We start from the raw sequence: 15759 nt of genomic DNA, 5'->3' as shown, positions 1-15759 counted from the left end.
CCTCCCATGTCTGGGTAATGGCCACAGGGTGGCAGTAAGAGTCTCCTTAAGCAGGAACAGGGACCTTGTTTCTGGAGTGCTGTGTCACTCTCCAGTAAGCTGAGCTGCTCTGGCAGCTTTGCTCAACTCCCCCCAGGGACCCTGACCTCCCTTTCCTTTGACACCTGGAGGACTCAGGCTGTTTTATCTAAGAGAGTACTACAAAGCAGCCTGCATTGACAAGGTTGCCAGTGAGACTCCACTGAAGGCTCTTTCCTTCCAGAGCCACGTGCCCAGGCCTCAGACTTTCAGGACCAGCCATGAGTAGCTTGTCTCCCTGCAGCTGGCCTAGCGGATGGGGAATGCTACATGTGAGGCTTTGGTGTTCCTGTTGCACCTTTGGTTTAGTGCTGTTTTGGCTACAGCCAGACACACCATTAGCCTCTTCCTCTCACCTATTTCAGGTGTAGCTCAGCTAGCCTCAGCCCTAGTTCTCTGTGCTGGCCTCACACTTTTAAGAACCAATTAGCACTTCTCAGTGGTTGGGCTAGAGCCACTTTGGAGCCATCAGCAGCTGTGTTAAACAGGCTGTTCTCACTTTCCTTACCCCCTACCCTCAGCCCCCTTGCTGCTCCTAGCTCCAAACAAGGCAGCATCCAAATAGACTTTCTTCTAGGTCTGGTTGAGCCATTTGCTTAAAAGAGACCATGGAAAGAGAAGCCCTGGTGTGCATCAGGTGAAGAGTAACAAATTGCCTATGTTGCCCCCAGGGAAGGGCTTTTTACACTGCAGTGCTTCACAGAGCACTGTCCCTCTTGCAGCCATGAACTGAATATCTTCAAAGTTAAGTCCCTTGTGGTCTGTGGCCCAGCACATCTCCTACATCTGGGGCCCTTGCCTCTTTGGGGTGGAAACCCTCTTGCTACAGACATGAGTAGCACCAGTGCTAACTGGAGCAGCCAGCTACAACATTGAGCCTTAGCAAAAAAGACAGTTTAAGTCTCCTTCAACCATCTCCACATCCACTTTTGCAGGTTTCTATAGACTCTCCTGCCCTGCTGTCCACTAAGCCTATTGCAGGAAGCCTGAGAGCTAGGCATACAGGGAACCATTACTCTCTAGCACAGCCAGAGTGCCCAATCCTTTCTCTCAGCAGACAGATGGCCTCTGAGAGCCCCTGATAAAGCCAGACACCATGGGGGGTACCCAGGATGGATTCTGAGAGTGAGCCTCCATCCTTCCTCAAGGAGCTCCGTAGTCTAGAGGGCAACAGACACCTAAGCAGGTGATTGCTTCAGTGTGATTGAGGACCAAGGAGCCCAAGAAGGGGTTAGGCCCTGCCTGTGGGACTCAGGGAAGCCTTCCAGGAGAGGTGGCCCTGAGTGACCTCAAACCTGAGTAGGAGTTAGGCAGAGAGTGACTGAGGAAGGCAGACCTAGCCAAGGACAGCATATATTCAAGGGCAGCAAGTTCAAAAACATGGGCTATGGACAGAGGCCCACTAGCAGGTTTTGTACATGGTGTGTATGGCACTGAAGCTGGCTGAGTGGAGAGGGCAGATAACAGAGTTAAGCAGTTAGTTTTCTGTCCTGAAGGCAAAGTGCAGCAGGGGCTCTGGGAGGAGTCATGGCTGAGAAGAAGCACACCCTCTACTGTCCAACCTCCTAAAGTATCCTCTGCTGTTGTCTTACTGTTTCTAGCCTACAGTTAATCCTAAATTCCTTTCTTCCTTTTTTGGGGGAGGAGGTTGTCTTTCCCAGGCTCAGGAGACTGGATCACCATTCCTGGTCCCCATCCCACCTCCTGCAAAGTAGAGCAGGAGGTGGAGGTGGAGAGTGAGCCTGTTGGCCAAAGCTGATCAGCAAGCACAGCAGCCAGGAACAGAAGCCTTGCTGCTTCTGTCTGTGGCCCAGCAAAACTTGGCCAAGTGCTCTAAGACTCCAGCTCTTCAGTGCACAGCAGTAACTTTCATATAAGTAACACGTGCTAACCGAGTGTACCACTGGAGCTCTAGCAGTCACTTTCAGAAACAAGGGACAGGAATGTGAGTTGTAAGGGAACAGTAAGAAATTGACCAGTGGTTGTCTCTCCTGGGGCCAGGAGCCCTGTGCTTACCCTACAGTTCTGATGCCAGATTCCTCACAGGGGAGACCAGGAATCAGTGCTCTCCTTCAGCCCACACTTCCCCAACCAGAGGCAGGCACAGCAGCTGGTGGTAGCTCTTTCGACTGCCATTCCCATGTCAGCTCCTGTCTCCTCTCCTCTCATTGACTGAACTGCTCCTGTCTCCTCTCCTCTCATTGACTGAACTGGTAGCCAGGTCTATAGGAATATGGGTAGGAAAACCCCTATGGAAGAGGTTAGCCCTTCTAGACTTGGCTATAAGGGGGATACCACCTGCACACACACCCTATAGGGGCCTAGGTTTATTAGTGTGGGGACCAGCTCTGCTTGTAGTAATCACTGTCCTGTGGTCTGCCCCTCCCTTAGTCTGTCCCAACAATACCAAAGAAGCTCCCATACTACTTCTCGTTCTCTTGTTCTATAATAATTTGATGGGCTGGGGATGTAGCTCGGCTCAGTGGTAGAGCACATGCCTACCATATACGAGGCTTTTGAGTTTAAGCCCTAGTACCACCAAAAAATAAAAATTAAAAAATGGCTAAAAATATTGACTAAGATTCATTTAGGACTTTCAGGAAGAGCTTTCTACAGGGGACATTTGCCAGTGTTCGCTCTTCGTTTGTCCAGCTTTAACAAAAGAATTGGAGTTCCTCTAGAACAGATAGTTTACTGCACCAAGCTGTCCTACTCTGTTGTCCAAGATAGCTGGAAAAGGGAGGGAAGCATTGCCGAGCCGGGTTCACTGTTTGCTCTCAGCACTAGTACAGTTCCTGCCTGGCATGCAGTCGGCATTCAGGAAGCATATTCAACATCTATGAATGATACAGAGCTGAGGGAGGCCCTGGCCCTGAGCTTGCCTGTTCACACTATTGGGAGAGCTCCATGGCTCTACCTCTGAACCTTTCTTACCTGGCAAAGATGTTAGATCAGCAGCAGCAGCCCAGGCTCTGAAACAAGGAAAAGCAAGTGTGAGAACAGAGAAGCTGCAACATGACAGCACCCCTCCAGATCTTGTTGGGCAGCTTATCCTTTGATTCTCTAAGCCTAGCCTTAGTTCCTACCTTTGCTCTTCTAGGCAATAAAGACCCCAGAACTAAAGGCAGGGTATTGTGGGAAGCTGCTGATCCCTCCTGGCCCCTGTGTCCAGAATGTATCTTAGAACTTGCCAAGGAAACAATTGCACATCAGCACTAAATCAGTTTCCCATTTTTCAAAATACATAAAGAAAATACTTTTTCTACAGAGGAGACAGCAGAATTAACCTTGTGTCCACCCTGCTCCTGGATTCATTTCCCTCAGGCCTCAGTATTTTTTCCTCTTAGAGAATATGCCAGCTTCCTTCAGTGGCTCTAGGCTGACACTGTCCATCCCCAACCCCAGGAACCATTTCTGTGCACATTTTTAAATTTCCCATCCATTATTTTTTGAGCAGTTACTTTGTGTCTGATATTGTATTAAGTACTGTGAATCCAAATGTATTGGAGAGGGAATCACATTCAGAAATGAAGCCATCATGTCTCTTCCTCCAATGAGCAAGTCCAGAAAGGAAGCAGATATATGAATGCTTCTACCACAGCAGGGAGTGACCAGTTTTCACACTTGTATGAAGCCTGGAAGCCCTTTTATGTGTTACATGCTGGATCCAAAGATAAACAGAACTTAGTCCAAGATTTTCAGGAACTTACAGCCCAGAAGAGAAATGCCACAGCCACCGATAACTAATCCAGAGAGAGATACAGAGCACTGCCAGGGCTCCAACCACAGCAGTCCCTTCCAGTTGGGTGAAAAAGATGAAATTCACACTGGCCCTTGAAATTGAGATGACTGAGGAGGTAGAGCAAGGGCAAAGCCTGCATGGGTGTGTCCCAACATACAAGCAGAGGGCCAGGTCTGCTATAGTAAAGGTAAGTAGGCAGTGCAGTAGGGTCAGGAAAGTGGTAAGGACCTGGTCAGAAAACTGTCCACTATCAAGAGATGTTGACTAGTTTGAGGGCTCTTTGATGATCTGTGCTTTGAACAGGGTGTGGATTTAACCAGAGCTCAGTCAGAGCTGGATGGTGATGGGAGACTGACTGGAAAGGGAGGAGATTAGAAGCAAGAAGACCAGCTAGGAAACACCACTGAGTCAGAGAGGTAGCTAGGGCCAGAGCTCTAGGCAAGCAGAAGAAGAAGCAGAGGCTCAGACTTGAATGCTAACAGCAGCGGGGCTCTGGGGCTAGGCTGTATGGCTCCCTTAGGCCCCAGGGCAGGCTGTCCTGCCCCAGAAACAACCCACATGAAAACTGCTGGGAATTCACCAGGCACAGAGCCCAGTATGAAGAGCTCAGTGCCAGCAGGCCTTAGGCCAGCCCACTGCACATCCCAGCTGGGACTGGGGAGGTCCTCAGAGAGTTCTTGGAAAGCAGGGAAGGCTGTGAGGAGCACAGGGAGGTCCTCATGGGCAACTCACAGAGTAGAAATTATACTGGCACTGAGACCCTACATTGACCTTTCCTCTTCCTCCCCCACTATTAGAAGACTGGGCTCCTGGGAGAGACTCAAAGCTTTTCACATTTTCTTTGTTCTGCATGGGCAGCTGGAGCTGAACTTCTCAGAGGAAGGCAGCTACTTTGAGGAGTGGGAGCAGAGTTTCAGGGGATCTCAAGAAAATCCAGCTGGCCATAAGCTAATGCCTAGCTAGAGCCCTCACTGCTTTGTGCTGAGGAAAACTGGTTAAGACCTAGAAGAAGAACCACATGTATGGGATTGCCAGACACCAGCAAGAAGGAAGAGAGATCTGATGGGGCCATAAACTCAGCTAAGCCATGAAAGTGGCTACCTTAGAAATCCAACTAAAGTGAGGCAAGGAGAAAAGACTTGGGGCAGAGGCTTTTAGGAAGTAGCATAAGCAGAACCACATTGAAGGAAGACAGTACTGAGATACAGCGGAGCAGACTGTTTGTCTTTGGGCCACACTCTGTAAGATGTCTGTTACTTTCCAAAGTGCAGGCCTCATCCTAGTCCCAGGACTGTAAATCACCCCAAATGGGGAAAAAAATAGAGCAGGCTTTGGGGCCCCACCTCTTCAGCCTTCTTTCAGCTTAGCCTACTACTGGGCCAGCATTTGCCTTGGGTCCAGCTCTGACTTTTTTTGGTTTTGTTTTTGGTACTGAAGTAGAACTCAGGGCTTCCTGCTTGCTAGGCAGGCATTCTACCACTTGAGCCATGCCCCAGCTCTGACTGTTTAACATCTGAGCAACCTTGGTCACTTCATACCATCCTCCATCCCAATTTTCCCAACAGTAAAGAGAGGTATGGACATGATTAGGGCATTTTTTTTTCTTCCAGTAATAGAGATTGAACCTCAGGCCTCATGCATGCTAGGGCAAGTGCTCTACCACTGAGCTATGTCCCCAGCCTTTCAGTTATTTTTTGAGACAGGATCTTGCCAAGTTGCCCAGGTTGGCCTTGTATTTGTTATATATCCTAGACAGACCTTCAACTTGTGACCCTCCTGCCTCAGTCTTCCAAGTAGCTGGTGGGCCTGTGTCACTATGTCTGGCTGGGGTTTTTGTCTTGCTTTTAAAACTGATTTTCACAATGATAGAGTCAAGCCTCTTATTCCTGCTTTTTGCCTAAATCTCCCACCTCCTACTAGTGGCTGCTGCCTAAGCTAGAGGCTCAGGCAAAGCAGCTGATTCCTTCTCTCCTCTGCTTTGTACCTTCCAGGCGAGGGCTCAGAGTATGGCGCCAGTGGGGAAGATGCCCTCAGCAGGATCCAGAGGCTAATGGCAGAGGGGGGCATGACTGCTGTGGTCCAGCGGGAGCAGAGCACCACCATGGCCTCCATGGGTGGCTTCGGCAACAACATCATTGTCAGCCACCGCATTCACCGCAGCTCCCAGACGGGCACTGAGTCTGGGACTGCCCGCACCTCCTCACCCCAGCCCTCCACTTCTCGGGGACTGCTCCAGGAACCCGAGCAGCTGGCAGAGCGAGGCTTAAGCCTCCAGACAGCCTCCTGGGACCAGCCTGGTACCTCTGGGCAGGAGCCAACCCAGCAGGCCCTGCCCTCTTCCTCCACTGTCCCTATTCCTGTGCCCCTTCCCAGCACTGAGGGAACAACCCTGCACTGCAGCCTGACCAGTAACATCCACCTTCCTGAAGGTGATAGCAGCAGCAGGGGGGAACCTGCAGGTCCCAGTGGGGAGCCACAGAACAGGTAGAGATGGAAGATGTACACTGGTGCCTCCCCTCGAGCCGCTGAGCAGAAGCCGGACCTCACAGCTGACTGGGAACTGTACACAGGAGGAGCTGCTAGCTGTATCAGGGAGTAGGAGGAGCGGGAGGACCAGGCCAAAGAGTCAGAGTGGGTGAGGGGCAGGCCAATGGCAAGGCTCACTTTAGAGGACTAGAACCTTGCAGGATCAGGAAAGCCACACTGCTGGGCCTGATAAGAATGAAGGAACAAGTGGCTGTCTTTGCCATGAACCCCCTTTTCTCCTAGGATCACAGGCTCATGGATTCAACCCTGATCAGGAGCCCCAGAAGAGTGAACAGTCTTCCATATCTGGGTCACATCATCCTGGACAGAGGCCAGTGGAACAGCTTTGCCCTGTCCACCTATCTGGTGGGCAGAGCCCCCAAGAGCCCAGGAACAGGAAGCAGCCTAGCCCCCAGAAACCACCTCTATCTCTGAGCTTTCCAGGATGCCAGCCTCTCTTATTGTCTAGTCCACAAAGACATAGTCAGGTCCGGCCAGGCTCCCAAGTTCCTGAGTACAGGGACTTCCTGTATTCACAAATGTGGACAACTGTGGGATAAAGGGCATAGCCTGCTTGTCTGATACAGGAAGGGGTCAAGCAACGGTGGGCAGGTCCTTAGCAGTGGGGGGGTGTAGGCTGGCCAGCCCCCAGGCTTGTCTACCTGGCTCTTCTCTGCCCTTTCCCTCCCACAAGGCCTTCAGAGCAGAACTGTGGGTGTCAGTATTACCTGAACCTAGGCCAAAGCCAGCCCGGGGCTGTGGGAGGGAAGGAGACTCTAGGTCAGAATGTGAGGTCGTGGTCTGTGATTTGCATGTGGAATCGAACTGTACGTGTAGTTTCTAGTGGAGAAATCAAGGCTCTGATCATTTTGTTTTTAGTATGAAAATGTGATTTCCTTTCTGTTTGTCACTCATCATAGAAACATTGTGGTGGGAGGAGAGGGGATAGTCTACTGCTAATGAGGGAAACACCAAAGATCTACATCATTAAAATGATGACATGCCCCTCGCCAGGCTCCTCTGTTTGTTTTTGTGAAAGATGGAGGAGGGGGTAAGGATTGGAGTTGGGGGGCATTTTGCTAAGCCAGGCACAGGTTCCCAAGGCACTTTAGTGGAGGTGTCATTTTACTGGGGGAGCCCTCTCTGACATCCTAGCCTGAGCCAGTTGGGTAAGGGCTGCTGTCTCTGCTTCATATAGCTTTTCTATAGACCACCACTCCTGCTTTCCAGGGCCTGTCATGGATTCGGGGTTGGGGCAGCCTTCCATTGCAGTTGCTTCCTACCCAGGCCGGTGGGCCTGGAGTGAAGATTAAGTAGCCAGAAAGCTGGGTCCCCTGCAGTTCTTAGAAGTCACCTGCATTGGGTGTCTAGGCAGCCAAGTGGGGTGTGTGATCTTGTCTACAGGCACCCCAAAGGTGCCATTGCTGGCTGAAAGGCCTGTACTTGGAGGTGTAGCTCAAGTGGTAGAGTGCCTGTTTTGCAAGTGCAAAGCCCTGAGTCCAAACCCCAGTCCCACCAATAAAAACAAATGAAAGGGCTGCTCTGTCCATGGGACTTGGCTGCTTCAAGTTCCAAGCCAAGTTAGAAAGTGGGAGCAAAAGATATTTGCCCCGACTCTTCAAGAAGTATAATGGAAAATCTGGGCAGCCCCAGGGTTTTTTGCCAGCTGCAGTTACTTCATGAGTATCTTTTGTATGGCCAACTCTGTACCAGGTGTGATGGTGTGGGCAGAATTACAGGTTCTGCCCTTGCAGACAAAACCAGAAGACAAAAGGACAAGCAAGTAGTATAAAACAGTGTGAAGAGTTACATAGTTACAAACACTCAGATTTTTCTAGAAAATTATACTGTGGATTGTATCCCCAGTCCACGGTAGTTTAGTCCATCAGTGAACATCAGCTAATTTGTGACCTTGGGCAAGCCACTTGCCTTTTGAGCTTTACTTTCCCTTGCAGTAGCCAACTTGTGGCTCTGTCATTCATTCAATTTCAGATCATAGGAGTGATGAAGGTTGGCTTCCCTTGAGAGAGGATATTTGAAGGAGGGAAGGAGAAGGGGGCCCCACTGCAAATCCCGCCCTCTGCCCACATACTCTTCCCCCCAGTAGGAAGAAAAATGTCATGGTTTGACACCAGAGTTTATTTGTTGAGTGTACACCACGTGCCAAGGACTCAACATGTACTATCTACCCTCGCAAAAAATCCCTCTGAAGACTGGAGACATGGCTCAAGTGGTAGAGCACTAGCCTAGCAAGTGTAAAGCTCTGAGTTCAAACCCCAGTTCCATCAAACAAAAAAAAAGTTAAGCAAGTTTATTTATTGGGGCTGGTGGAGTGGCTCAAGGGGTAGAATGCCTGCCTAGCAAGTGTGAGGCCCTGAGTTCAAACCCTCCCACCACCAAAAGAAAGCAATAGTGATCATATATGCCCCACAAAGCCTAAAACATTTGCTTATCTGACCCTTAAAGAAAAAAATTGTTCGCCAGGCACCGGTGGCTCCCACCTGTAATCCTAGCTACTCAGGAGGATTGCTGTTCAAAGCAAGTTTGAGAGATCATATCTCAAAAAGTGCAATACAAAATGGCTGGTGGTGTCTCTCACGTGGTAGAGTGCCTGCCTTGCAATGCTAGCAAGCGTGAGGCCCTGAGTTCAAGCCCCAGTACCGCCCAAAAAAAGAAAAGAAAAACGAAAAAAATTACCCCTCTGAAGTGGTTCCTGCTGTTACCCAGACCACACAAGTAACTGGTAGGGCCAGAGTTTGAACCCAGATAGTGGGTGATTAGAGAGCTCACGCCTTGGCCTGCTGCAATCTGCAGAAGGAAAACAAGGTGTAGAATGGAACCTTGGTGCTCTGTTGCTCCTCCCTTTGGGAACAAGGATATGAGGAAGCTTTGTGAATGAAGTGGTCCAAGTTGGGTCCTGCCTGACCCACTTCTGCTGATTCTGGCCAAGGATGGACCTTAGGAAGCCCTTGCCCAGGAAGCTGTGATGGTAGAGCCTTTGCAGGGTCCTTGCATGTCACAAGGTTGTGGGATCACTTGGGGAAACTGGTAATCTCTTTGGATATGAGGAAACTCCAGAGGCCCAACTGGATCAAAGGAAAAGCAAGGAGACTAAACCAGGTCTCCTGGTTCCCAACTCAGCTCTCCATGGCTCCACCTGGGTCCTGGGATTCAGGATGGGGGAGGCAAAGGCCCCAGTTCATTTCAGGGATTGTGGAGAAACTAACCTGATTGCTAGAAGAGCTCAACAGTGGTCAGAGGCATTTCTGGTTTCTGGAGCCTCCACTCCTTAGCCTTGTTTGTTTCCCCATGTGACTGCTTAATCTGCCCTCCCCCCACACACACACACAACACACTTCCACTCTCTTTAAAAGCACACCCCCAACCCCGCCTTACGAGGGATACAGCAAAGTGGAACAAGTGCAGGACTGTCGTTGTCATATGAACCGAGCCTCCTTCCTCATCTTGTGAAGTGGGTCAAAACAGTAGCACTTCTTTCATCCCCTATAAGGATCATGGGAGACCCGATCACATAAGGGAAGATGGCTTTCACTCTGGCCCTGCCAGCCAACTCTAGCTCCCACCTCTCACCAGCCCTCGCACTAGAGAGCATTGGAGACTCGACCTCCACCTCCAGTTCGGCCTGGAGAATCCCCCACCAAGAGGTCCGCTGTGCAGGCTCTTGCTCAGCTACCCGCCCCTTCTCTGCCGTGGTTCCTGCCGCCTCTGCCTCTCCTCCACTGCCATCCCCGCCTCCACCTCCCCCCAACGGCCCCCCGCCGGCCCTTGGGGGAGGGCGAAGGAGGGGCGGGACTTGGGTTGTTTTTCCAAGAGAAAGAACCAGCTGTTTTAAGGTTAATCGACTGTTTGCACTCACAGGGTTGGGGTGACAGTACACGGGGTCTGGGCGCGATGGGGCGCGTCCGACCCTGGCTGGCCCCACGAAGGACAGTTTCAGAGGTTAGACGGAAGCGCGGCCTCCCGGCCTGGCCGGGGTAGAACTGTCCGAGGTGCTGAAGCCGCCCACTTTGGACCCGGCTCAGGCAAGGCTCCGCGTCCTAAGCCTACAGCCCTTGAGATGGAGGGAGACCTAGGAGACTGGCGGCTCGCTCTCGGGTTCTTGTCCCGGGCTCCGTCCCAGGTGACCTTGGGCACCTGGCTTTCTCTCACTAGCAGTGATGAACTCGCTCCCCCTGCGGCGGCTAAATGGGCTGCGCGCGCGTCCCATCCTGGGGCTGGCAGAGCGGTGCGGCCCCTTCCCTGGCCTGGAGCGCGGGCGCAGGGAACCTGGCGGGCGGGGGTGCATTGTCTGCGGGAGGGGGAAGGCAGGCCCTTCTCTCCCGGAAGACCCTCGCCTGTCCTCTCTGCCCTGCGCTTTCCCAAGCCCCGACGGCGCCCCTTCTCTCCGCTGCCGGGCGGTCAACACGCAACCCTAAGGCTGGAAACTCCCAGGCTTCTGCCCCGACGGAACCGTGGTGGCCGAATCCACCCCCCACCCTTTACCTTCTGTGGGGGCCAAACACTGGCGACCGCGGTCAAACCGCAAGCCGGACGATGTGGGGGGCGGGGTGAGCCCCGGAGAGGCGCGAAAACACTGCGGGGTCCTGAGTGAGTGGTCAGGAAGGAGGCGGGGAGCGTAGCCAGACCCCGCCGCCCGCTTTCTCCCCAGCCCGCGAGGGGGCGCCGCGTCCCCATGACAACGCGGATACCCCCCACCCCCTCCCCCGGAGGGCAGCGCCCCCAGCTAATCGCCACTGGCGACTGTGGGCGGTGCCCCAGAGCTGGAACCGGGAGTTGCTGGCCGGCTCCGGAGATGAGCTCGAGCCGCTGGGGTCTCCGACGCCCCAGGTGGTGACCCCCGTGCGTCGCCGCTGGGTGACCGGCCCGGGGCGGGCGGCGCGGCCCCACCACGATTGGCTGCTTCCCCGTGACATCACGCGGCTCGGGGAAAAGTGCGAGCGTGAGCGCGAGTCGGAGCCACAGCGCCGGGAGCTGCAGGCGGAGCAGGGGCCGCCCCTCGGCACCCGGTCCCCGCCCCCGGCCCCCGGCCCAGCCGCCAGTCCCGCCGACCCGCCGAGCCTCCTGTCTGTCCCGCCGTCTGTCCGGCCAGAGAGGAGCGGGACAGAGGCGGCGGGTGAGTGACTCGCGGCGCCGCGGGGGAGGGGGGGCTCGGTTGGAAGACAAGGATGCGGGGTTCGAGGACCCTCTGAGACTCTCTAGAGGTGGGTCCGACTAGGTCAGGGCCCCAGATCTCTCCAGGAACTAGCGAGGTGCTGCGAGCGACCGAGGGCCCGGAGTGGGGGGCGCCGCTGGATGAAAGGCCCGGGGTCTCTGGAAGGTTTCTCCAGGTGCGCCTCTAGGAAAGGATGGTCATTCAGGAGGTCGGGGCGTCGGAGTGCCCGCTCACAGCCTCCACACGCACCCGGATCCAGGGGCAGCCGTCGGGTCGGGACTGGGCACTCCAGCCCTCCTACTGGCAGCTTATACTGCGCCCGGCACTAGAGCCCCAAAGAGCCGTTTTCCCGCCGGTCTGCCCGCCCTCCCTTCGTCCCTTGGCCGCCCGGGCTCTGCCAGCCCACTCTAGACCACGGAGTCTGCCATCAGCGACCTTGAACCCCGACGGAAAACACCCCTTCCGGCTCCTGGCACCCCTCCCCCGATCCAGGACTAGTCCCAGCTGTTGCCCAGGCTGTGAGCCTGGGAAATACAGCCCCGAGGGTTCCCATCCTCTGGCAGAAGTGTCGGGCACAATGTCGGTGCCACATCCCCATCACCCCTCTCCGTTCTCTGAAGTCTGGAGTCTCTTCTCCCGCCTCAGGGGCCACAACCTTCCTAGAGCCCTGAAGTAACCACCGGAAAACCGAGGACCTAGCCCCAAACCACCCCCACAGGCGCCTAGAGCACCCCCCCTCCTTTTGTCGGAAAGAGGAGGGGGCCGGAACCCCGGGAAAGCATGGAGCCCACCTCCAGAGGCTGTAGGAACTGCGTGCTAGGGGTTTGGTGGGAGGGCGGGGCACCGGGGAGCCAAGGCCCCATCGGCCACGGAGGAGACCTGGAGAAGCCTCCAAACCGATGCAGCATAGGACCCAAGGTGGCCCTTGAGGTACACCTGAGCCCACGGCTTGAGAACCCAGTGCCTACTTTGACCGCTGGGGATAGCCAGGGCCTCCCGAGCGGGATGCAGGGTGAGGAGGGGGAAGAATTCGTACTCTTGTGACCCAAGCCTCAGCTGGGCCTCCCCATTATGGGGTACTGGCCCTGCCCTCTCCCAGTAGAGCACGCTTAGCTGAGCTCTCAAGGCCCGATTGGGCAACTGTCACGGCGGCCCAAACAGAAGTCAGCCCAAGGCTGGGACTCCACCCGCATCTTTGAGGATGCGCACACCACCAGGTTCCCGGCTAAAATGATGTTCCAAAGTCAGGAGTCGCTCGCAGCGGGTCATCTGGCCTCCGCCCTTCCCCATCCACAAGCTGGGCGCGATGGGGCGCGATCCTGTCCGCGTTCACGAGTCTCCGGGGCCCCGGGGGTAGGAATGTGATGGGTCACTCACTGCCCTGCGTTTGCTCGTGTACACAAGTTCTCAGGAAGGGCCACCCGAACCGTGTGCATCCTGCAGGCAGGCCACAGCACCCCGGGCACGCATACGCATGTATATGCACGTGTCCACATGGCGCGGGCATGCTCACGCGCTCACTCGCGCCCTGGTATCCAGGCGTGGCGTGCGCACCACGCACATGCAGACGGCTACTCGCGTCTACTCGCGCTCGGCGCTCATCACACACGAAACAGAATTCGCACTCCCATTCTCGCCCACACGTTCCTTGCCAGGTGCCTTGCCGGGTGCCTGGCGGAATGCCGGCGCCCTAAACTTTCCCACCCTTGACCCCCTAGAAAAGCGGAGGGCAGCCTCGTGTCGGTTTCGGGCAGAGTCTGGAGACAGGGCCCACGTCCCTTCTCCGAGAAGCCCTGGTGGGGGTTCTTCTGTGCTCACCATAGCTTTGGAGTTGGGGACGTAGCAAACAGCGGCCGCCGGCTTGGGTCCGGAGCTGGCACCCAGGGACCGACATTGCCATCTAGCGGTGCGCACAGCCCCGGGCGGCGGCTGCTCGCCTCCCACGATCTTCGGCGACCCTGGATTCCAGGGAAAAGCGTCAAAGGGGCTGAGGGCAGAATGTCTGTGGACGGCCCCAAGGAGTCCGGAAAGGCTCCTGGCGCCGAGCTGGGAAGACGTTGGGCCTCACTCTGTCTCAACTGGCCGGGCTCAGGGCAGAACTGAACCGCTCGCCACTTTATTTTTTTGTCAGGACGCAGGCTGACTCCTTTGAGGACAAGAGGTCTCCTTTTGGGAAAGCTAAGCAGGAATAAGAAAGGACCTTGCCCATGATGGGTCCCCCAGTTGTAAGGGATTTGTTGGCTTTTTTGGGGGGGAGGGGTACACAGAGGCAGAACATCAACTAAACACTAGTACCTTGGAGTCTTCTAAGAAGGAGGACTCTAGTTCTAATCCTGTGTCCACCACTACTTACAAACTGTGTGAGGTAATCAACATTATCCTCTTTAAGAGGACATGTATATCTGTAAGATAGGGTTACTAATAGTATGTGCCTTCTAAGGGCTGTTCCACGCATTGAAACAGATAAACTGCATGAAAAGCTTAGAGGGGCTCCTGAATAACGCTCATACTCAATAACCATGCGTTTTATGCTTTCATAGTTGGCACCTGTGCCAACTGGCCTGTGTCTGGCTGATGATCCCTCCTGGCCACCCTGTCCCTGAAGGCAAGTGCCTGGGGGAGGGCAGCTTCTCTGTGCTGATGCTACTACTCTCCACGCTCTGCGGGTGATGCCTGAGGCTCCATTTTGGAGACTTTCAAAGCCAAGTGGAGCTACAGAGAGAAGGCCTTATCTGTCCTTTGCCCTTGACTGCTTTTGTGACCTTGGGAGTGGCACCACCCCCTCTCAGCCTCTCTTTCTGTGAACCAAGGATTTAGAGCAGGAGAACTTGAACTCAGAGGCCAGAAGGCTGAGTCTGTATGTGTGATGGTGGAGTGGAGTGGAGTTGGAGGAGGGGGCAGGCTTGGGGGCATCCTTTCACTTGACTGCAGCTCCCAGTGCCGAAAGCATGCTGGAGATCAAGTCGAAGTGTTTGATCCAATAGCTGTTCAGGAGGTTGTCTCAGGACAGGGCAAATGAGGAAGGCAGTTGGCATGCCTCAGGCCACCAGCTAGACCCTGCTGGCCCACTAGCTGAGTCCACGCTGCAAGATTGGTGTATCTTCCTCCACAGCCGGCTGCCGAGCCCTCTTCCTCTTTCACACACACAGACGCACAGAACTGCGTCTACGACCTGCGTGTGGCTGAGATGGGGCCTGTGTGCGTATGTGGAATGGTGTGTGTGTTGGCGGGTGTGAAGGAGGCTGGGCTGAGCGGCTGCCCTGGCACAGTGCACTGGGCGTGGGCCTCCCTCACATGTATGGAAGAGGAAGAGGAGGAGGAGAGCTGAAGAGAGCCTGGTGAGAGGGAGGCAGGCTCAGGGGAAGGGCCTGGGGTTTGGGAGACCTTAGCTGGAGCACTGTGTGTGCCAGGGTGAGGGAGAGGCACCCTGGGGGAGGTCTGACTGCAGGCTTCCCTAACCCCCCTCCTCCACTGCCCACAGCCTCTCTCTTCCCATTGGGATGATCCTTTCACTTCTTGGGTTCCCGGTGGGGCCTTACTGCTGACCTTGGCCTTGGGAAGGACTTTTGGGTCCTTCCTCAGCAGATCGGCTCTTTAGGCCCATCAGTTATTCATGGGGTCTGAGCTCTGGGGCGCTGAGAGCCGCTAGCTATCCCTACATTGCCCACCCCATGCCCTGGGGCAGGAGGTGAGGACTGAGGAAGGGATCCTAAGGCACTTTTGCACAGCTGGCTCACTGCTCCTCCTCCTCCAGGTGTTCAGCTTCTCTAGTCTCCTCAGAAGCTTCTCTCACCCTTGGGACCCTTAGTTATGGGAGGCTCTCCACCCCCATACACACCCCACCAGCAACAGGGCAAGGAGCAGTGGAACCTGGATGCAGCAAAACCTTGGTTAGGTTATTTCACATTGCTGCTTCTCAGTTTCCTCATCTGTAAGTAGTAAAAAAATAACAGAAACTGCCTCATAGGCTGGATGGGAGATAAGACTAAAAAGTACAGCAAGTGCCAGGCACTTAGTAACAATAAGCAACAATATATACTCTCGCCAACATGTACTCTTGTTACTATTACCTTTGTCTCAGGGGAGAGATTGGAGAACAGGTCCCTTGATGTTTGGTTAAGAAATGACAGTGGTGGGCTGGCAAAGTGGCTCAACTGGTAGTGTGCCTGTTTAGTAAGCATGGGGTCCTGAGTTCAAAACACTGGCCATATATATATATATATATATATATATATATGTA

General features: G+C 54.3%; 1 protein-coding gene across 13 annotated transcripts in view; it reads left to right on the top strand.

The window, feature by feature from the left end:
• The window catches only part of LOC109692005 (muscarinic acetylcholine receptor M4), a 179663-nt gene that overhangs the window by 160519 nt on the left and 3385 nt on the right, over window positions 1-15759 (top strand). For 5 of the 13 annotated variants that reach the window (XM_074044714.1, XM_074044713.1, XM_074044717.1 and 2 more), the window contains one exon: window positions 5812-7362. The exons of 7 other annotated variants lie outside the window; for them this stretch is intronic. In XM_074044714.1, coding sequence (XP_073900815.1) covers window positions 5812-6308 — 497 coding nt within the window. In that variant the 3' untranslated portion in view covers window positions 6309-7362. Of the gene's footprint in view, window positions 1-5811; window positions 7363-11161; window positions 11481-15759 lie in introns of those variants that run through there. One more of the 13 variants, XM_020172333.2, reaches the window with a different exon arrangement.

This window comes from Castor canadensis, chromosome 1 (assembly GCF_047511655.1).
Source record: "Castor canadensis chromosome 1, mCasCan1.hap1v2, whole genome shotgun sequence".
Lineage (NCBI taxonomy): Eukaryota > Metazoa > Chordata > Mammalia > Rodentia > Castoridae > Castor > Castor canadensis.
The sequence above is the reverse complement of the archived record's forward strand: the minus strand, read 5'-3'. Positions and strand labels throughout refer to the sequence as shown.